The sequence below is a fragment of the Salvia hispanica genome, chromosome 2 (assembly GCF_029641045.1).
Source record: "Salvia hispanica isolate PSC_SH4W2 chromosome 2, Shi_PSC_v1, whole genome shotgun sequence".
In the NCBI taxonomy this organism is placed as follows: domain Eukaryota; kingdom Viridiplantae; phylum Streptophyta; class Magnoliopsida; order Lamiales; family Lamiaceae; genus Salvia; species Salvia hispanica.
Genome location: NC_142693.1, coordinates 31501279 through 31524456, shown reverse-complemented (window position 1 = coordinate 31524456; position 23178 = coordinate 31501279). Strand labels below are relative to the sequence as shown.

At 36.5% G+C, this 23178-nt stretch overlaps 4 protein-coding genes across 5 annotated transcripts; 2 read left to right on the top strand and 2 right to left on the bottom strand.

The window, feature by feature from the left end:
- Positions 1-24: 24 nt before the first annotated feature.
- On the top strand, positions 25-5603 carry LOC125200878 (Lung seven transmembrane receptor family protein). Its single transcript, XM_048098691.2, has 6 exons — positions 25-568; positions 1751-2684; positions 3205-3300; positions 3576-3712; positions 4256-5151; positions 5226-5603. The coding sequence occupies exons 1-5, from the start codon at positions 294-296 to the stop codon at positions 4428-4430; spliced, it is 1617 nt and encodes a 538-aa protein (XP_047954648.1). The 5' UTR covers positions 25-293; the 3' UTR covers positions 4431-5151; positions 5226-5603.
- A 262-nt stretch (positions 5604-5865) lies between these two features.
- On the bottom strand, positions 5866-7936 carry LOC125201990 (uncharacterized). 2 transcript variants are annotated; one of them, XM_048100299.2, is made up of 6 exons: positions 7288-7936; positions 7085-7159; positions 6824-7000; positions 6551-6616; positions 6416-6481; positions 5866-6222 (listed from the first exon to the last, which is right to left on the bottom strand). In XM_048100299.2, exons 2-6 carry the CDS (start codon positions 7139-7141, stop codon positions 6079-6081), a joined length of 510 nt encoding a protein of 169 aa, XP_047956256.1. In that variant the 5' UTR covers positions 7142-7159; positions 7288-7936; the 3' UTR covers positions 5866-6078. The 2 variants fall into 2 exon arrangements, with proteins under 2 accessions (XP_047956256.1, XP_088920863.1); XM_089064737.1 differs by having other exon boundaries at positions 5866-6481.
- Positions 7937-8028: 92 nt separating this feature from the next.
- LOC125201988 (uncharacterized) lies at positions 8029-12271 on the bottom strand. The gene is made up of 12 exons (XM_048100298.2): positions 12086-12271; positions 11898-11966; positions 11637-11810; positions 11147-11212; positions 10777-10842; positions 9966-10091; positions 9551-9699; positions 9214-9304; positions 9041-9109; positions 8721-8812; positions 8464-8527; positions 8029-8337 (listed from the first exon to the last, which is right to left on the bottom strand). Exons 1-12 carry the CDS (start codon positions 12155-12157, stop codon positions 8233-8235), a joined length of 1143 nt encoding a protein of 380 aa, XP_047956255.1. The 5' UTR covers positions 12158-12271; the 3' UTR covers positions 8029-8232.
- Positions 12272-16253: 3982 nt separating this feature from the next.
- LOC125187396 (uncharacterized) lies at positions 16254-18634 on the top strand. The gene is made up of 2 exons (XM_089065022.1): positions 16254-17233; positions 17290-18634. Exons 1-2 carry the CDS (start codon positions 16254-16256, stop codon positions 18632-18634), a joined length of 2325 nt encoding a protein of 774 aa, XP_088921148.1.
- Positions 18635-23178: the final 4544 nt, after the last annotated feature.

The following is a 23178-nucleotide window of genomic DNA, read 5'->3' as shown; positions in this document are numbered from 1 at the left end:
AAAAAAATAAACCAAAAAAGTCAGGGCAAAGAATTGAACAATTAACGCTGAAAGAGAAAAAAAATGGAGAAAAATAAATACTAACACTCTTCAGTAGCTTGAATTGAGATCTTCGTCTTCTTCCTCGCAAATTCCTATATTTTCCCTTTTTTCTGTGTATTGTTTCTACATATTTCGCATTTAATTCTCTCATACTAATTCTAATTTCATTTTTCCATTTCCTTTTACAAAGAGAACAAATCACCTATCGAGAAAGAGAGAGAGAGTTGGAAAAGGGGGGAGAGAGGGGGGAAATGGTGTTAAGAGGAGGCATTCAGTGCGATCTAATGTTGGCTAATGGAAGAAAAATACCAATGATTTTTGTGCTGTTGCTGCTGATTTTAGTGAGTGAAAACGGAGTGAGAGCGTCGATCCACGAGTATAAGAATGAAGCTTTCATCCCTCGTTTCAATTCCTTCTTCTTTCACGGCGGCAGTGAAGGGCTCTATGCTTCTAAGGTTCTCGACCCTCCCAAAAATACGCCCACTGATGATAATAGTAAACCCCTCAATGGAAAATCATTTATCAGGTTGAGCACTGTGCAAACTGAGTGTGAAAATACTGCATTAATTTGGGACCTTATTTTTTTGTTTTTGTGTTGACATTTTTGTTTAGAGTGATGTTATAGAGTTTTGTTACTAAGTATTTCATTAATTATTTGGTCACAATGAGAGAAGACATGGATGGAATGGTTTATCTTTATCTTTTGTTCTTGACTGTGTTATGAACTTGTGGTATATATAGGGAGAGCTCTATTGGTTCAAAGTGTCTGTGTTTCTCAATTTCTGTTTCGAAGGAGTGCACTGAGTTTTAAGGAATATAGGTTCACTATAGTATAACTACCGATTATTGTGGCGTGAAAAGTTAAGCCCCAAAACTCTTGTGGATGATCAATGTATAATGTAATAATCAGTCCGGTCCAAGGGAAATACTATGGAGCACATGTTTTATCTAAATTTTGCCTCTTAAGCTGAATTAGGCTAAAAACTTTCTTAGCTGTCGAGTCTTTTGCTGCAAATTTGACTGGAGGGAGGGGGATATGATCACCTCCATGTTATGTAACTTATGTCTTTTGGGCCAAAGCACTCCTTTCTTATTGAGCTAAATCATGATGCTTAATGAACTTTTCTATGAGTCCAATTTGGTATTTTGTAGTTGCTTAGCTTCTAATGGTTTTATAAGTTGCTTTCCTGAAATGTTGATAGCTGATCAGACGATAAATTTAGATTGACCTGTCTCACCTGTCCTCAAAATGTGAATCAGCATACATCAGTTGAGAATGAACTAGGCTTTTTTGCAATACAAAGATTGGCACAATCTGGAGTTTCCATTACTTGCTAGAGATATTTGATAGGGTGTATGCTATGCTGATAATATTGAAATTCCTACTGCCTAGTGTAGTAGTGTGTTGTTGTTTTTTCCTTTATGTTAGTCTTTGCCATCTTCACATTGTCGCTATTCGCCTGAACAATAAATTAAAGATTCTAATTGTGTGGATGGATTTGTTGGATACCAATGTTGTCTACATACAAAATTTTACTACTTATACAGCTCAATTGTATTCTACGCTGTCAATGCAAACATCCATGTGGGTGTCTATTGAGTTTCCTACGATGTTGGTGGAATGAAGTTTTATGGTGATATCAGGCACGGTTCTTTTTGTTTGTTGTCTAAAAAAGTTTAACTGTCACTTTATTGTATCCTGTTTTAGGTTTGAATCTGTCACGTTTAGGAGACCTACAGAGGTTGCCCAAAAGCAGAACGATTATCAGCAGAGTACTGGAGTGGTAGAGGCGATTATAGTTGAGGTTAAAGACAGTGATAAGATAGGAAGAGCATATATGAACTCCAACGCAATATGTTGCAATCGTACACTTGCGAAGGAAGGGGTCTGCAAGGTTGGTGAGGTCATTATCCGTAATTCTCCTGATAACCCGGAGTGGCCAAAGAGGCTTCAGGTTTCATTTGAGGGCATCAATGAAGAGGCTAAGATGGACATCCAAACTGTTGAGATTAACAAAACTGGTATGTACTTCCTATATTTTTTGGTCTGTGACCCAGAGCTGAGGGGCACATTAATCAGTGGAAGAACTGTCTGGAGAAACCCAGAAGGTTATCTGCCTGGGAAAATGGCACCAATGATGACATTTTATGGTTTTATGTCTCTTGCATACCTTATTCTTGGTCTCTTGTGGTTTCTGCGGTTTGTCCAACAGTGGAAAGATATAATTCAACTGCATTACCAAATCACTGCTGTGATTGGTCTAGGAATGTGTGAAATGGCTCTTTGGTACTTTGAATATGCAAACTTCAATGCCACTGGCAGCAGACCAATTGGGATTACGCTATGGGCAGTTACATTCACTGCTATAAAGAAAACAGTCTCCCGCCTTCTGCTGCTCGTGGTGTCAATGGGTTATGGTGTTATGAGACCAACCTTAGGAGGAATAACTGCCAAAGTAACTCTTCTCGGCATGGTTTATTTCATGGCATCAGAAGCGCTGGAGCTTGTTGAACACTTGGGAAATATCAATGACTTTGCTGGAAAAACCAGGCTCTTTTTGGTACTACCAGTAGCACTTCTAGATGCATGCTTTATCGTTTGGATATTTTCTTCATTATCCAAAACATTGGAGAAGCTCCAGGTTATTTTCTGTCTTCCTTTGTCAAATATGAGAACCATTTTTAAAATCTTCTTTCAAGGTTGTTGTTTTACTGTTAGTGGGAAGGATGTAGCAGTATACCTTGACCCTTTTCAATTGATGAATTAGTAATTTTTGTATCTTACCCCGATATGTGACATAATACATGTGAACCAATTGGTGTTTCGAGGATTATGCGTTTTTACCTGATCCTCGTGCCTGTAGAAATTAGGTTCTATTTAGAATGTCTGGGTTTTCCAATTTATGTGAAATTTAGAATCATCATTAAAATGTACCTGCTCAAAAACTACTTGGTATACCATGTTGATTTCCATTCTCTTACATTTTATGTTGGAATTTTGCTAGCCCTTTTTATTCTAGATATAGAAAAACACAAAGTGCTTAGATATTCTTTCTACTTACTTTATATTAGTGTGATTTGTCAGGAGCCCCTGCTTTATATCTCAAAGTATTTACTCACTCATAACTACTTAATAAAGTTTAACTCTGTGTTTGGGATCAGATACGGAGAAGCATGGCAAAGCTTGAGCTTTATAGAAAGTTCACCAATTCTCTGGCAATATCCATTCTGCTCTCGGTAGCTTGGATTGGCTACGAGGTAATTCTACACCCCTAGTATATATTTGCCCAAACTTTCTATCCTTTGCTTAGCTGCTGGTCGGTGTTTCTTACTTATATAGCTGTATCATACCATAAACTTATGGCTGTGGGTTTTACAATAAAATAACATTAAGCTGCCCTTTTTGTTAGCCCTCAGTTTCAACAAGAAGCTGTCTACGATCTTAGATACAGACAGCAAAAGAATTATAGAAGTTCCTTGCATTTGTTTCTGTGCTTAATTGCAAAAAATTGACATGACTTTTTGCTTGTCAGTTGTATTTCAATGCCAGTGACCCCCTTAGTGAATCGTGGCGAAGAGCGTGGATTATCCCAGCTTTCTGGACTTTGCTTGCCTTCATCTTGTTGGTAGTCATATGCATCCTTTTTGCCCCTTCTAATAACCCTACCAGGTAACTTCTATATATTCTTGTTGGCTTTCTAACTCTAATTCAATTGATTCCATCAATGTCACTTTCTTCCACAATGATACTGAAATTTATCCTGATTTGTGCCTAGTCTTGGCCCGAGGTATATTGTTGACTGGCATTTGTAGTGCAGGCATGGAATTTGATAGTTGACTTAGAACATGACTAACTACTATTAGTTGCATTAATGATTTCAAATAACATGGAATTAATATATTTGGCCGTGTTGTCAATTAGTTGATCGCTTCTTGCAAAGAAACCAAACTTCAAGTTTTGCTAATGTATCGAGTTTTGTGAGGACGACTAAGTTGTTTGACCCGGTGATGCCAAATGCAATAACTTCACAAGTGCAAGAACTTGTGCATCATTTAACCAAATGTATAAAAAGCAATCTGGCTGAATCATATGTTGAGTTGACACTCTTGATCAGTTCACAATAGTAGGCCAAGGCTTGGAAGCTATTGAATAGTTGAATTGATTAGTACATGATTGTGATCTAATCTCTGTGAACCAATTGAATTCTTGTAGGTATGCACATGAGACTGGTGAAGACGACGAAGAAGGCATATCACTGACCGGTGCTGGAGTCGTAGTGGGTGGAGAGTTGGCATCGAAAGTTGAAAGGAAAGAAAGGAAGGCGTCGATCACATCGGATCATGTTTTCGGTTTAGGGGAAGATGTTGAGGAAGACAAAAGAGAATGATGATGGCAGCTTATGGTTATATGTGCATATACCTACAACAAAACATCCACTCTCTGTAAACACTACTCAACTAACTGAATTTATACAATCTAATAAACTTTGCAAACAAAAATTCCTTATCTTGTGTTTTTTTTTTTTCTGAAAGTTTATAATGGGTCTTTTCTGTCAACCAAAAATGTGGTGTAAAACAGTGAAGATGTTCTTTTTTTTATAATTACCAAGAGTATTCACCGGTGGGGCCAGTAATTATTCCCCGCGCTGATTTGTAGGTACTTCTTCAATGGGCGAGACAATTGGCCCAAAGATTTAAGGCTACTCTGGGTTATTTTTTGATAAATATACAAACTTTGAATAATTTTTAGTTTTTCTCTTAGAACTTTTATTTTGAATATAAAAATATAGAATTTTGATTTTCTCTTATTTTTCCATGAAATTAACTTTTCTTTAAATTGAAGCTGACGTGTTCGTTAGCCTATCAATTAAAACCGCTTGACCCAAAAAATCGATTTAGTAATAAATTAAGCTCTATTTTTCATTACTTCTATACTAAGATTTACTAATTTCTCATGTATTCATTAATAATAGGGGCCCAATTCACGCGTCTCGATTTATATATACCACCTTTTCATTTACACTAGTTTTCACATGAATCCCATAAAAATCTTATCTAGATCTACAAGAACTTCACAAGGAAAATAGCTCACTTTGAGAAAAAAACTAGGTAAGTTCATACTACTTTTTTCTCTTATGTGTCTAAACAAAATGAGTTTATTGCTATTGTTTTGTGATGGTTAGGTTGATTTTGAAGCAAAAATGGGACATCACCACCACGACCACCACAGCCACCACGGCCATGAAAATCCACTGGTGGCTTGTTGTTGCTGCCCTTGCATCCTAGTTGCATCCGTGTTCAAAATGATCGGACAGTGCGTGTTCGTCGCATGCTATCCTTTGCTTCGGTGCTTCGGTTTCGATGAGCACGGCCACCACCACCACCACCACGGCCATCACCAACATTTTTACTGATTATCTTTACTATGTTGATGTTTAAGATGATGTTTGCTACAATATTTCATATTTGATTATGTTAGGTTTATGAAAGTTTTCTTTGTTTGATTGTGGAGAAAACAAAAGAGATCACTTGTTTCCATTACTTAATTATTTGTTTCTTTACTTGTTTCCATCACTCAATTATTTGTTTCTTTACTTGTTTCTTGCATCCTTGTGTTTGCTGGCATCTTCATTGTACCTACCAAAATATAATTAGAATTTGAGCTTTTGTTAGGTAAGGTCACCAACTAACCAGTTGGGTTGACTATTTTCTTTTTTTTTAAATAATCAATAATAGTTTCTCATCTATTCTTGTGGCCAGCTATAAAATTTTCGATTGTCTGCTTGTTTTTATCACTACAATCTATCAACCATGCAAACAAAATCATCACTTCTAATTGAATGGTAAAATAGAAAACAAAATAGACAATATAACTCTTTGGACATCAAAGATTTGAACAAATAGGACTTATATGGGGCATTCCAACTATGCTGCCTACTAGACTACCACTATTTGATGCTTCCGTTAGGAATGGAGGACGAGCACGGTCCAGAAGAAGTCACGAACGGGATACCATCAAACGTCGTGACACCCTTTTCACCAGTGAAAAGATTCTGCACCCGCAAGATTCTGAACCCCTACAGTTTTCGACATTAACGTAACACATTCCCCAAGTTTTGCACCATCTGCAGCAATCAGAGGCTCTGCAACTGTATGATCTTTACTTGAAGCACATAAGAGCTGCAGGTTTAACAGAATTCCCAACATGTTGATATCAACTTATAACAGAATCATGAATTGCTGGTAAACTACAGAGGAGCAAATGAAGAATCAAATTACTGCAGAGAAGCATTCTACAACAAAAATATATCACTAGAAGTGCAAGAAAACCATCAAGAATCCAACAAATTGCAGATGGCTTTGAATTACTCACAGGGGTCACAAATTCAGCCTTCTCTACAACAATCATACCCAATATTGGCGCAACGTCCTCCTGATTCTGCACTTCGAACAAATGCTCCTTAGAAAATGCAAAGACCTATGTTTATAGAATATAGACTTTTCTCACCTGGATGTAAGCAAACCACCTCAACAAATGTGGCAACCTTGCGATATCTGAACTTGAAAAGCACTTCTACAGCCACAAACGTCGGAAAACCATGTAAACGAACAACTACAACAATTTGCTCGATTAACATCCAGCTATCCTCATTCTAGTAACGCTATCTATGCAAAAACATTCTCAATTCTTATGCGTTCACTAGCTAACAGATCATCATCGATACGATATCCTTAATACCGGCCTCGATCAATGAGCACGCACAATACGGAGAAAGCATACCACAAAGGAGTGTAATTCCGCGTAGAGAAAGACATCGGCAAGGCATGGTTTGTGTCCATCGCCAAGTATAACAGACCGCGCAACCCACTCTTCGTCCAACTCCTCAAGCGCCTTGAGCTGCACATCATCAGCACGTGGATTCTTGAAGAAAGGAGCAAAATCTAGCCATTTCAGTATCTGCCACCACCAAATTACAACTTTCAATTTACAGAAAACGTTGATTCTTGAAAGAACCTCATTAATACATGAAAATTGAAATACCACATTTGTCATTTGATTCAATACCCCATCATTTAGGGCGCTAATCAGCTTCTCCATGTCACATACCAATGGACTCTGCAAGAATCAGTGGGAACATAACTCACAATTAATGCCTCAAATTCTCTTTTTTCATTGAATAACTCAATTTTAAAGGAAAGAATGGATACACGGTTTGGAATCAAAATTGAAAATTGAAGGGTTACTTGTTTAGCTAAGTGATAGGGTATGAGCTAACTCCGCCGTAAGAACACACGCACTCACACCCAGAAAACAGAGTAATGCGAGTAAATGTACGTAACTTGAGAATTTAAGGGGAATGAGCAGTATATTAATAAGAACTCAGAAATTAACAACGATACAAATGGAAGACGAAAGCTAAATCCCTTGGATCACGATCCTTAGGCCAATAACAATCACACAGCTAGCATGCTTAACAAAACGGTGGTCCCCTCTATAAATTTATAGATCATCTTGCCGTCTGCTCCCCATCCTCTCTCCGTCCATAACGATCAACGCCGTCACCTTTCATCACAGCACACGCCTTACTTCTTCTCAGCACACGCCTCCCTCACTTTTCAGGACCACACGTCCTTCTAGAATGCCAGCTCGGATGCTCCTTGTACCTATTATTCTCCACACTTATTTTCCACGTACTCCTATAATCAAGATGCATGCGATCACACATCCCCCTTCAGCAATGCATGCATCACTAAGAGCTTGTTGATCACATTGAACATATCTAGCATTGAATTATCCAAATCATCCGATGCCATAACTCGCAGAAAATGAATCTTCAACTGCAGCTGATGAAAGTAGTTTCTATGGTTCTTGAATTCTTGAAATTTGGCGCTTCTTTTAAATGGGGGGAAATAAAATGGAAATGCTTCTTTTATTTATAGTTTATTGTAAGGACTTGTTTGTTTGCTAAAAGGAATTGAGAGAAATACAATAGAATCACCACTTCTAATTCAAAGGTAGAGTAGAAAACAAAATAGACAATAGTGTATAGTATAACTTTCAGACAAAGATTTGATAAGCACAGTATCAAACAAGGGCTGCAGAATAGGACTTAAGTTTATACAAAGCAATTCAACAAGCTAGCAATGCTGTGTCTAATGATTCTGGAGAATAGGATAGAGAACTCGTCACTATTTGATGCTTCCGTTGGGAATGGAGGACGAACACGGTCCAGAAGAAGTCATAAATGGGATGCCTTTGAACGTCGCGACACCCTTTTCATCGGTGAAAAGATTCTGCACACACAAGAATGTTATAGAAAGTTTGCCAATTAGGTAGCAGAATTTGCACATATGAGTTCTCAATTCTCATCAATTATTGTGCGTGCATGCACTGTAACAGAATCAACAGGGATAACATACCGGAGTTATCTTGTCCAACTGCTTCTTTTTGGGGTTTAAAACCTCCTCTGGCTTGCCGTCAAGTCTGCGTACAAAGATCTTTTTTTGTTAATATTTATGACCATGTCAAACAACAATTTTTTAGGAAATACATAACAAATAAAAATCCAACATATAAAGAGGCAATGGAGAATGTTACAAAGCCATGGTTGGAATTTAGATGGAACATTTAAGCCAGAAATTGTAAGATAATCAGCCCAAACAGTGATAGACATTACCCCAAAAATGTAACACATTCCCCAACTTTAGCACCATCGGGAGCAATAAGAGGCTCTACAACTGTATGATCTTTACTTGAAGCACACAAAACCTGCAGGTTAAATGCAATGAGATATAACTAATTGCAGACAACAATGCCCAACATGCTGAAATCAACTTATAATTTAAAGCATAAGCTGGCATAACATCCATGCATACAGTAGTGTACTACCATTGTGTGTGACAATGGCACAAATGACATCAACCAATGCATGGAGTAAGAAACAGCAATAAAAAAGAAGGGTACAGAAAAATGTGAGAGCAATAAGATGAAGTGTACCAGTCCCTCAGACATCACATCTCGTAATTTCCCTGGTTTTACATTTGTTATAAGCACCACCCGGCGGTTCTGGGCAAAGGAATACAGTAGACAGATGAGTGAAAAATTATACTACACGTAAAGAACAGCTCACTTTACATTTAGAAGGACCAAAGCTATTTAACGTTTCTTACCGTTAATTCTTCAGGGGTGCAGAACTTTGCAAGGCCACTAACAACCTGACGACATTTTGCTTCTCCAACATCTATCTCTTCAACCAACAAACTGCATTACATACAAAAATCACAGAGAACAGTTTTTAGTTGGGACCTCAAAACCCAGAGGAAATACTAATCCCTTTTTAAAGCCAAACAATTTTTGGAAGGAAAAAAGACAGAGCAAGAGACCAAGTATTGGTGAATGAATTATACAAACAAACTGGATACAGCAAATAAATCCATCCGACATGTACAAACAACTCCCAGAATAGCTTGAGGCGCACTTAATTTGTGAGACAAACAGTCATCTTACCTGTCAGCTGATGGATGTTTCCATGCTTTACGAATGTGGCCAATCTGGATTTTCAGCAAACTAACACTAAGTTCTTCATCTTTTTTCTCCACCTCTTTTTCGGGAAGTTTCTTCTTTACTTGGCTAGTCTGACTCTCTTCAACTTTTTTCTTTTGTTTGTAAAAGAAATAAAGGAGCAATATTCAATGTGCAGTACTAATATTGATGGTACATAAAAAATTTTCAAGTAAGAATCTCAATTAAAATGCTTTTCAGAAGCAGAACATAAGTAAAAGCTTTTGTTCTTTACTCTACAACAAGATGAGTAGCTCTAGACTTGCACCCATATCATCATGATGGGAGTTGCTTCGCTTATATGAATTCATATATTTAAGATGCCAAAGCATGAAAGTACATATGAAGTCTAAATGCTTACAGTATCAGCAGTCTTCTTTCCTTTAGAGACAGTCTCTGACTTTCCAGCCTCTTTTGTCTCTTGAGCAATTTTCTTTGGAGTGGAATCTTCGACCGGTTTTACAGGTTTTGAAACAGGTTTTGAAACCTGCAGGAGGTTGTTCGGAAATAAATGCATCAATCTTTAAGCTGATGCTTGTTTGCCGGACAGTTAATCAACATAAAGCAGGTAATAACTTTGAATAATGGTATGCAGAAGTGCTGCCAGCAAGGAAAACCAACAGCTTAATAGGCTAACAGGAGATGGTTAATCACCAAACATGAGAATGGATGCAGTTCTCTGGCATGTCAAAGCCAAAGTTGTTAAGGGGACTCTATTTTCATATTTTACTGTGGCCCCTCTCTGAGTTTTATGGTCTCTTACAACAGGAACACACAGTCACCAATTTGAAATTCACATGTCTCATATTGGTGATATTACAAACAATCCAGTTGCCTACCTCTCACTCCATGCTACATTCTTCTGAGTTTATCATATTACTGTACCTAGAGCTTAAACTTTCAGATAAAATATTACGTTCTGAATGTAGTTGATTGATTTTGTCTTGACGGTAAATAGAGATGCGATAATAGCGTAAAAAATTTCCACTAATGATGTCAACCCATGTCCACCACCCCATCCTCCCAATTCCGAATTTATCCAGCTGCCTTCATACAGTAGACAAATTTCCTTACAGATACATTTGGCAAAAAATAAGTATCTTTATATGTAACTATGAAACCTATTAATTTGCAAGAACCCAAAAAAATGCAATTGACCTTAAATTACTCACAGGGGGCACGAATTCAGCCTTCTCTACAACAATCTTATCCAATATTGGAGCAATATCATCCTGATTCTGCACTTCAAAAAAACTGATCATCAGTGAAACTGCATAGTGTGGTGTGATGCAATCTATTTAGTTTGCATGGATCTTATACATCTACATATTAAGCACCTACAAAGTGACAGTCCACAGTGAAAAGCAGCTGATGCAGCACATTAAAAAAGACTTAATTTTTTAATGTATTTTGGTTATGTTATTTTTATTATTATAGAAAGAACACATTATCAATATTTCTTGCATATCAGATTTCTCAGAAAGAGATTTGAACTTCAAAGAAAATGCAAAAACCTATGTTTACAAGATACACGTTTCTTACCTGGATGTAATCAACCCACCTCAACAAATGTGGCAACCTTGCTTTATCTGAACTTGAAAGGCGATTCTAAAGCAACAAGCAATGGAAAATCATCAGAAAATTAGGTAAAAGAACAACTAGAACAATTTTCCCCATCCACTTCTACAATCCAATGAGCATAATTAGTATCACTCGATTACTTCTCAGCAATAATTGTTCTAGTAATACTATATAAGCAAAACATGCTCAATTCTTCTGTATTTTCTCTGCTCACTAGTTAATAGTTAACCATTGATACGATATTACTATATCTTTAATACCAGACTCAGTCAATCCAATGAGCATAATCAGCATCTCTCAGCAATCTTATTTCTAGCAGCATTATCTATGCAAAACATTCTCAATTCTTCTGTATTATCTCTGCTCGTTAGTTAATACAATACGTTATCGACAATTAAGCAGTTACGCTATCTCACGCACAAGAGTGGCACCATCATGGAAAAAAGCATACCACAGATGAATGTGCCGTGGCATAGAGATACACATCAGCAAAAGATAGTTTAAGTCCATCACCAAGTATTACGGACTTGGTAGCCAACTCTTCATTCAACTCCTCAAGCGCCTTGAGCTGCACATCAGCAGTTGGATTCTTGGAGAAATGAGCAAATTCTAACCATTTCAGTATCTGCCACCACCAAATTACAACTTTCAATTTACAGAAAACGTTGATTCCTAGAAAGAACATGCACACAAACATTAATGCTTGAAATACCTCATTTCTCTTGGGATGCCAATCTTTTGACGGGCCCAACAGCTTCTCCACGTCACTTACCAATGGACTCTGCAATAATCAGTGAAAACACAACTAACAATTAATGCTGAATTTCTCGCAACACTGAAATTTGAAAGGAAATAAAGAAATACACAATTTGAAACTAAAATTAAAAATTGAAGTGTTACATCTTTAGCTCCGAGCTTATATATCACAGTGAGCATATCTCGAATTGCAGCATCCGTTGTTGGCGATGCCATAACTCGGTTTCCTTGCAGAAAAATTGAATCTTCAAGGGTTTCAACTGGCAGGTGATGAAAATTGAGCACTCAAGTTTCTTCTAGGGTTCTTCCTGAGGATGGTGTGAATTGGGCCTTTAGCCCACTTTCTACTTTTATTTGTTTTTAAAATTTATTTCACTTTAATTTTCTAAAATGATGACGTCACTATCCGATTTCATTTTGATAGTATTTTAATTTAATTTTGTTAGTTATTTCGTTACCGTATTATTACCATTTGTATCTCAATCATCAATTGACTGTTAGTAACGACAGCACAAATACACACACACATTATAGTACATTATTATCTATATAATTAAAAGGTCTAAATAGGAGTAATAAAATTAATAAGCGGATCAGATAGGAAATATTTTACCCCTACAATTAAACTATCTATGGTCTTGAAAATTAAACGCTTCCGAAATGATTAATATCGTGTTAAATATTGATAATGTAAGTTAACCTAAAGTAAAACATTACTGTAATACTCCCTCCGTCCTACATTTGGAGTCATTTATTGTTATGGCTCGTATTTGAAGAAAGAGTTGAAGTATGTAATAAATGAAGTGAGATGGTAGAGTGTGTAATAAATGAAGTGAGATGATGGAGTTGGTTGAAGGTGGGTCCCTTTTGACTTTTGATTTTTGTTTTGATTTATTTTAATGTAGATAATGACATTTTTATATAATTTTAATAAAGAATGGGGTAAAATTGTATGACCTAATATGGAAAATTCTAAAAGTGACTCTTAAACTGGGACGGACTTTTATGGCAAAAAGTGACTCTTAATTTGGGACGGAGGGAGTATATATTACTAATATATATTGTAAATATCGATACGGTTCATTTTAACCTAAAGTAAAACATTATTTGTAATTAATTTTAAAGAAAAAATATTTTTTATGAAAATGCTAAAATAATACTATAATAGGATGGATATAGGAGGAGAAAATTTAACTTACAACTATTTCAGAAGCGTTAAATATTAATCACGATATTAATATTAATATATTACAGTATTACCCCTAAAATTAACCGTATCGATACTAATATATATTGTAAATATCGATACGGTTAACTTACAATATTGATACGGTTATTTTTTCTGTAATACTGTAAATATCGATAAGGTTAAAATTAAGCTTTAAATATATCAAGATCAAAATCCATCTATTAATTTTACCCCTACAATAAGAGCAGAGCAAATACTGTATTATATATTACTAATAAAAAATGATTAATATCGTGTTATTGGAAATTAGAAGGATTTGCATTTACTTTAATACTCTTTTTGGCAGATATTTTAAAGAAAGAATTCAGAAGAGGAAATAAGCTATAAAAAGAAAATTTTCTGCTGCCTATTAATTGAAATTAGAATTCACTCTATCCATGCACCAGCTGTCGATATCATATCAGATATAGTCATATGGTTGTGGCCTTGTGGGAAATCATAGCAAGTTATTGTCAATTTTTGTAGAAAATTCAAATATGATCTTTTTCGTAAATTGTGCTCAAATTGGCTGAAAATATATGTACTATTAAATTTGATCTTTCAAAATTTTGTTTTAAACTTCATATATCTTAATATATTTACCACTAGTAGTATCTAAGAAAACAATTTATTGTAAAGTATGTTTACCTAATTGGAAAGCTTGATTTATCCAATAAAGGTATAATTGGAAAATCAAAATATATACTCCGGTCAATTTCAAGTTTGATCTCTCATTCATCTTACCACTAATTACATTTTATGTAAATAGTATTGTATATAAGTAACTGATACACCAGTGTGTTATGTACAAGACAAAAGATTTTTGAATAATGAAGATATATTAACTTAAAATAAAGAATATAGAGTAAATAAGTATAAAAATATATTTACAGATAAGAACTAATTAAAATAAGTATTTGTAATATTACAACAACAACAAAAAAAATATTTGTACAATTGTAATTCTCTCAACCCACTCTAAAAAAACATTTCATATTTTACCGGATGATTGTATACTATTTTAATATTTGATATGAGTACACTATAAAATAAAAGAAATAACAAAAGAGGAGATGTGTGGATGAAATAGAATAAGACATACAAATAAAGAAAAATGTAATACTACTATTTACAAAAGAATAAAAAAAAAAGCAAACTATTTGAAGGAATAAATAATTCACCAATTTCGATTAACAAAATCAACTCAATTATAACTATGTGTACTTCTAGTAATTTAAATATAAATATTTTTATAAGTAATTTCAACATATTTAATTAAGCTAATATACTGTTATATATAAAATTGTAGTATATTACTATACACAACAACAATTAATGTTATGCAATATTGTTCTTTTTTTTGATAATGATATTAATTTTGTTTCACTTTATATCATTATTTATTGGTGTTTCATAATTACTTGGTCTAGCCATATTTGAATTCAATATAAATATATTTCAAAATTTTGAGAAGTAAAAAGAATAGAAATATGAGTAAATAAAAAACAATTCAATCTATACAACACTTAAATATAATAACTTAATTCAAAAAAATAATTCAAAAAATGTAAAGTCCAATAAAAATGTATAATTTTATCTTCCCTCTTGAGTTAAAAATTTATACACCACTTGAATTAAAACTATATTTTATTAATAAAAATGTACACCTACTATAAATTGCATAATTTTATAGTACCATTATTTGAAATCAAAATTATAATCCAAAAAAAGCCCACTAAATATATTAGATTAGTAAGATAAGATAAGATATTTAAATACTTATGAACGTAGTACTACTTGAAGCGAGATTTTAACGATTTTTTTTTTTTTTATGTTTATCAATCTTTGAACTCCGCTCTATAATTGGTGGTATACATTTTATCTTCCCTCTTGAGTTAAAGTAACACCAAATCTTTTTAAAAAATGTTAGTATGATGCAATATTGTTCTTGGTTTGATATTGATATTAATTTTGTTTTGTTTTTTATCATTATTATTTTGTAGTATTTTATATTTATTATTTGGTTTAGCCAAATTTAATTTCAATACTTGATAATATATTTACATTCCACAAATATTTTGAAAAGTCTAAATAGAGAAATATGAGTAATCAAAGACAAATCAATTCTATCTATATACTATGAATTTAATAACTTAGTAAAAAGACTTAAAATATTCATTTTCCCTCTTGAGTAGAAGTAACACCAAGTGTACGATCTAATATCAAGGGGTTAATTCTTCTTTTGTTCTAGGCTTGTAATTGCATTCCATCTTAATGAAGGAGAATAGATTTGTTCCCAGTTAGGGAGTGACGCATAAAGGTTATGCGTCACTCTTAATGAAACGCATAAAGGAGATGCGTCTTTATTGAAAGACGCATAACAATGATGCGTCGTTAAAGTGAAAACGCATAAAATATTGCGTTTTACAAAGACGCATAACCCTTATGCGTCTTTCATTAGTGACGCATATAGGTTATGCGTCGTTGCTTAGTGACGCATATACATTATGCGTCTTTCGTTAATGACGCATATACGTTATGCGTCTTTTAGTCGGGTTTTAAAGGGCAGAAGGCGCAAACAGAACAGAAGCAGAAGCAAGGAGTCACGGGTGCTGGCGATTTCCGCCGTTTTTCGACGATTTCGGTCGATTTTCAGCATTTTCTTCATAAGTTCCGGTAATTGTACTTCAATTTAGCTACATTCATCTTTATTCATGTTTATTTTGCTTTCATTTGTTAGTTTTACCCAATTTTTTAAATTAGGGCTTATAGGAAAAATGTCCCTAATTGTTGTTTTTGGAAAATGTTATTGATGCAGAAATCATGCAAGTATTTGTGAGTTTGTATTGGGGTGGTAGAGTAGTTCAACTACCCCATATGGGTATTGGTTATGATCCACCTCGTGCGAGGAGCTCCATCGTATTAAATTCGTGTGTTTCCTATTCTGAATTGGTTGCAATGATATGTGATGCGATGAGAATAGATATGAACCAACACACTATTGAATTATTGTGGAGACAATGTATAATCTTTGCTTCCGGTATGAGTTATACATGTTCTGTGATTTGCAATGATGAAAGTGTAATGTTTATGTTCAACAATGCTCAAAATTCAAGTGGGTGTATTGAATTATTTGTTGAGTATTCACTTGTGAGAAGTTCAGAAATCCCACCAGTTGTTGATTGTGGTATTGGATCATCTGCGAGGGTTGAACTTTTGAGCTCAGACTGTGGTATTGGATCATCTGCTAGGGGTGAACATATGAACTTTGATCATAGTATGAATGAGCAGAGAGATGTTGTAGATGCTGTTGATGTTGGTGTTGGATTGAATGATGAGGTAGATATTGCAGATGTTCTTAATGAGCCAACAGCATTATCTGAGACTGAGCCAGAACCCGATCTCTATGATGGTGATGGTTCTTCTGATGATGGTGATGGTTCTTCTGATGATGAGATAATACCTTGTAAACCTGTTGTACAAGGTGAACAACCACTTCCAGAGTACAACACTAGGGGGTTGAAATTCTTTCGCAAATTACCAAGTGGTCCTTCTGTAGTATCTGATGATATTGTTGATAATGAACACAGCAATTTGTATTGGGATGAGAAAGAGCTGCATCGGATTGTGTTGGGAACAAAATTTGATTCCAAGCTTCATGTGAAGACTGCTATAACTATGTGGAGTTTGTGGCAGGAAAAACAGTTTAAGGTCGTCGAGAGCAAATTAAGAAGGTGGCATGCCGTATGCAAATTTCCAGCAGGAACGACAGCAACAGGTATAGGCATCATCAGCACCACCGACGCGGAAAAAGCGAGGGAATGTAAGTGGGAGGTTTCAGTTACACAAAGGGCTCATGACGATATGTGGGAAGTTAGAAAGTGGGTGGGTCGACATACTTGTGTAGGCCATCGTGCTAACAGAGATCATGCTAACTTCTCATCGGCAATGATTGCTCTGTGTATTCGACATCATGTGCGACAATGTGCCGATTTCAAGGTATTCTCAATAATAGCTGATATTCAAGACAGATTTGGTGTGTCAATCAGTTATAAGAAGGCATGGTATGCAAAGAGAAAGGCTATAAGTTTGTATATGGTGGATGGGAGGAATCATTCAGGCAGTTGCAAAGCTACATGTTTGAACTCCAGTCACAGAATCCGGGCACAATTGTTGAATGGAAGCACAACGAGTTGTTGAGTCAAAGACGTACAAATGTGTTCAACTATGTTTTCTGGGCATTTGGGCCTGCAATACATGCTTTCCAGAAGGCTGCACCGGTGTTAACAATAGATGGGACTCACCTCCGAGGAAGATTTAAAGGTAAGCTGCTTGTTGCTTGTGGTTTTGATGCTAACAAGACATGCTTGCCTATTGCATATGCTGTGGTGGATGAAGAAACCAATGACAGTTGGTCGTGGTTTTTGGATCATGTAAGAACTCATGTGGTGAAATACGAGAGGGAGGTGTGCATTATATCAGATAGGCATAAAGGAATCTTCAAAGCAATGGAGTCTGCAATCATGACAAGGGCCCCGCAGATACACCACAAATTTTGTTTGGTCCATGTGCGAGCAAATGTGTTGAAGAAGCACAAGGGCCCCAGTGTGAAGGCCAAAATCTGGAAGTTGGGGGTCAGTACTCAGGTACGTAAATTTGACAGAAGAAGTCGAGCACTATCTGATGTCAGCCGTGGTGCGATGCGAATGCTTGATAGGATTACAAAAGAACGTTGGTCGCTATGCTACGATGGTGGACTTCGATGGGGGGTGGCCACAACAAACATGTCGGAGTGCTACAACAATGTTTTGCGGGGTGTTAGAGAGTTGCCAATTAGAGCTTTGGTTGATTTGACATTTTGGAGGACGGTGAAATGGTGGGTGCAGAAGAAGACAACAATTGAACACACTGAAGGTGAGTTAACCCCGTGGGCGAGGGACATGCTTGCTAGGAATGACTCAAAGGGGCGAAAACATTACATTACTGTAGTTGACCGAGATACAGGGAAGTATCATGTCCGAACTCGAGGAAGAATAGAAAATGGAGTGTCAAAGGGCAACAATGTACAAAAAGTCAGGTATCTGGAGTCGACGTGTAGTTGTGGTAAGTGGCAGACGTGGAGAATTCCTTGTTCACATGGTTGTGCAGTTGCTAGAGACAGAGGTCACGTCATGATTGACCTTATAGATAAGTCCTACTACCTAAGTACATGGAGATCACAGTACTATGGTGAAAATTCATTTGATGCACCAAGACACGAAGATTATTGGGTTGAACCTCCATGGAAATTGTGCATCACCCCCCAGCAGTTGATTCCTAGAAGGCGTGGCCGAATTAGAAGAAGGAGGATACGTAATCAAATGGATGTCCGCGAGGAAGATGAACCGAGGGCTCCCCGCCGTTGCAGAAATTGCGGGAAAGAGGGGCATGACCGAAGAAATTGTACAGACGGTGCTGTTCAGTAATTTCATGGTATATATTTGATTTGTGTATTTGAGATCTGTTAGGTTTTTTATTGACAATTTCAGTTGATTTGCAGGAACGGCAGACAAGAGAGGGCATGACGTCGAGGCTGAATATTGTTGATGTTTGTTTTTGAGCATATGTGATGGATCTTATATGACATTTACTATGTTTGTTTTTGGGCATATGTGATGGATCTTATTTGACATTTACTATGTTTGTTTTTGGGCATATGTGATGGATCTTATTTGACATTTACTATGTTTGTTTATCAACATTTTGTGGTAGATGTTGTTGACAATTATTATGATTTATATTGACTTTAGTTGTCAGTTATTATGTCAAATGAATTCTGTTGTCATTTTTTTCAAGCAGGTGGAATAAGTGTTTGACAATCGATACTTTGTATTGTCAATTTTTTAAAAAAATTTGCAAGAATTTACCTTAATGATGTGACCAAAGCCTGTTTAAAAATAAACAAATACCAACATATTTATAAACAAAATTCCATCAAAGACCATTAAAACATATAAGTTCAACTGAAAGATACATATGACACCAACTCATATCAAAAACCTATTTCCCCGAAGGAGTGTATTTTGTTGCAGCTTTCCCTTTGTTCCTCCTTGTTGAAAATCCCCTTAATACATTGTGCATTGCCTTCCCAATCTTACTTGATGAACTCTTCACAATTGGGCGTGACGATCCCTCGGTAGGTGGTCGAGATATTACTACTTCATCCCCTTCCACACTCCCTGATTCCGCGTCCTCTTCTTCCTGTTCCTGTTCCTGCTGACCCTCTTCTTCCCTCACAGGAGCCACAAATTGGTAATTCTGGAAATATGAATCACGTCGTGCTCTAACTGCATCCCAATCAGTACCAGCGTCGAAGAATGAATCACATGATAATCTTGTTCCCCATTGCGAGTCGTCGTGGCTTGAACCACTCATCTGGGACTGTGACCCTGGGTAGACAGACCAACTGGGGGGATCGTACTCTGGACTCAGTGGCTCTGGTTCCGCATAATCAGGCTGCGGCTGTTGCGGCTGCGACAACCTATACTGTCGGGTATACCGGTGTCCACCTACTCGAACACCCGGCACTCCATGACGAATAGAAGTCGGTGGGCGTGTCGGCATGACCACGTCTCGCCGTTGCGACGTGGGATACTCCATCACATCAGTATTACCTGTCGCACGAAGACCCTCAGCAACCATTTCTCGAATCTGCCGTAACCGAGGATCGGTGTCATGTTCAGAGGTCAAATGCCATATCCCCTGAGCCATCTCAACCTGGATAATACAAAATCAATAAAACCAACATATACAAATTTAAAACTGAATTCATTTTTATATACAAAAACATACCAACACTTTCATAGAAGAGGCTGACTCGTTCATCCCAGTCGTTGACTGTGTCCCCGGTTGAGTTAGGTATGACACCGTGATCCTATTGTACCACGCCATATAGCCCGGATTAATGCGACCTTCCATGCCCGCCGTTGCATGGTCAAAAGTTGATTGGAACCTCTCGTGTCTCATATCCCACTCATCAATGTACAATTTATGTTTCTTTGCCCAATCAGCGCCCTTCATCCCACGACGGTGACTTTTACACAAATGTCCGGCATTCTGTAGCATCCTATCATGATACTCAGGAATACGCTGGTAGCGATTAAATTGTCGGCAAACCCGTCCAGCCTCGTGTGCCTCGACAAATGACCAGCACACCAAGTAAGTGTCGCACAAGAAGGATGCGGTCGAATCAATGCAGTGATCGGGCAAGATGCAATCTACGTACGGTGTCCACAGAAACTACAAACATATAAAATAAAAATCAAATTAGCAACTGGCCGGGATGAATCAGTGATAATTGATTAGGATATAATAAAAAACCTATAATATAAAAATCATAGTTATAGTAAATTCATTAACTAAGACAATGGAAATAAATTTCACCTGGCCGGGACGAATCAGTGATAATTGATCACGATAATAAGCAACTGAATATCGGGGAGCATTTCCTATTTCAGTCACTCCGTGCCACCTACACATAAAATTAATGTCAAAAGTTACCAAAGATAAATAATTAAGTGAGTTAATGTAAAAAATACATTACTTGGCTCCACACGGGGTATACGGCGTGTGCATAGACGATATCACAAAGGATGGCCTCAATGTGGGCATTCTTTCCCACGCCCATAGCTGCAAAAGAACCATAGGTCCACCCAAATCCCTCTTCTGCCTGCCTACAGAAGCCTCGCATAAATAATGATATAGATACGCCAAAGCAGCACTACCCCAACTGATATTAGCCACTTGGTTCGGATCGTCAAAGGCATTTAACCACATAAAGGGGACCTTGCACCCTGTGGTGTCCGGTAAAATAAGCCCTCCTAACAAGATCAGAGCATGTATACGTGCCCTTTGGACGTATGCATAAGCATGTACCCCATCATCCAAAGGTAGTGTCGCTTGGTGGATCAGAGATGTCATTAGCAATCCGCCCTGCTTCGTTTCTGTGTCCACGTCAGGTATCCATCCCAACATATCTCGACACTTGCTGGGCCAATCTTCAAATCCGATAGGGTAGTCATAGCCAGTGAAAACACGCCCGTCTGCTCTCAAACCCCACAGGCTTTGCACATCCTGTAAGGTTACGGTAGCTTCTCCAACTGGTAGGTGGAAAGAGTGAGTCTCAGGCCTCCAACGCTCGACAAGGGCAGTGATAAGCTCATTGTCCATCCTCATTGGCCTATTACATTCCAACACGCCTCTGAAACCCCATACATCAAGCCAATACTTCACATTTTCATGTATTGGCACTGCCCAAACCTTAGTTTCCGTCCGACGAACTCTGAAAACATTTGATGTGCCATCAGCCATCAATGAGGCTGAGATGTGTTCGTCTTGATGAAAGAGTAGTGATGGATCCTCAGGTCCATAGCATAACTGTCTTTCGGAACTTGTAGATGTCATCTGTTTAATATCATCAATCATACAACATAGCATAAGTTGAAAATCTACATATCCAATAACCTCCAACATACCAATCTAAGATGTCACAAACAAAACTAACATATTTATCAACAAATTAATATCTACATAGCACTCAAATACCTCAATAAGTAATCACTTAAACAAAATTTAAAAATTATTGTTCAAGATTCAAATTTTATCACAAAAAACTCAATAATCCAACCTAAATTGCAACTTTAATTGAAAAGCAAAGAACTATATTCCAATTTGAAAACATATAAACCAAGATTCAATTTTTAGCTTTGTAAAAAAGGGCACAATTACAAATATTGAACAATTACTTCCACCCATTGCATTATATACATGTGAAACCCACAAACAAGCAACAAAACAACAAAAATCGACCCTAAATTCATCAATTTCATCATAAATTCATCAATTTCATCATAAACCCTAATTTTGCTAAATTAGGGAAAACCTACACAAACAAAGCAATAAAGGATGAATTTAGTGAAATAGAAGAACAATTACTTGAAGATGTTTGCAATTTGGTTGAAATCCGCCGGAAAAGGAGAGTATTTCGCCGGAATCGCCGCAAGACCGCCTGAATTCGCCGCCGCTGCCTTCTCGCGAACTGGAAGTGAGTTTGCTGTCTGTTCTGCCTGTTTAAATCGCGGGGAAGACGCATCTCTTTTATGCGTCACCAGGCAAAGACGCATAAGTCTTTTGCGTCACTAAGCAACGACGCATAACCTATATGCGTCACTAATGAAAGACGCATAAGGGTTATGCGTCTTTGTAAAACGCAATATTTTATGCGTTTTCACTTTAACGACGCATCATCGTTATGCGTCTTTCAATAAAGACGCATCTCCTTTATGCGTTTCATTAAGAGTGACGCATAACCTTTATGCGTCACTCCCTAACTGGGAACAAATCTATTCTCCTTCATTAAGATGGAATGCAATTACAAGCCTAGAACAAAAGAAGAATTAACCCAATATCAAGAAACTAACACATAGTATGCATGCGTATTAATAAGCATATTCTTGTTATGCAATATTGTTCTTTGTTTAATAATAAAAATAATTTAGCTTCATTTTTCATAATTATTATTAGGTGTAGCCAAATTTAAATTCAACATTTCAAAATTTTCAGAAGTTTAATAGATAGAAATATGAGTAAATCAAAATAACTCAATTCTAACTATATACTATAAACTTAATTACTTAATAAAAAATTAATTTAAAAAATATATATTGTACAAAGTCAATAGATTAGAAGTCTAAATTCATCTTAGCCTAAAATATAATAATAGAGTACGACACTTGAATTAAAACTCTATTTAGTTAAGAAAGATATACTATAAAATGAGGACATAGCACTATTTGAAATCTAAATTATATACTAAAAAATTTAACACAATTTAACACAATAAAAGCCCACTAAATATAAATAAAAGGCCAAACAATATACAATAAATTAATTATCATCCTAAAACCCTAATGCACATGCCACGCCTCCATCTCTCTCTCTCTCTCACCCTCCTTCCTTCTCCTCCTCCCTA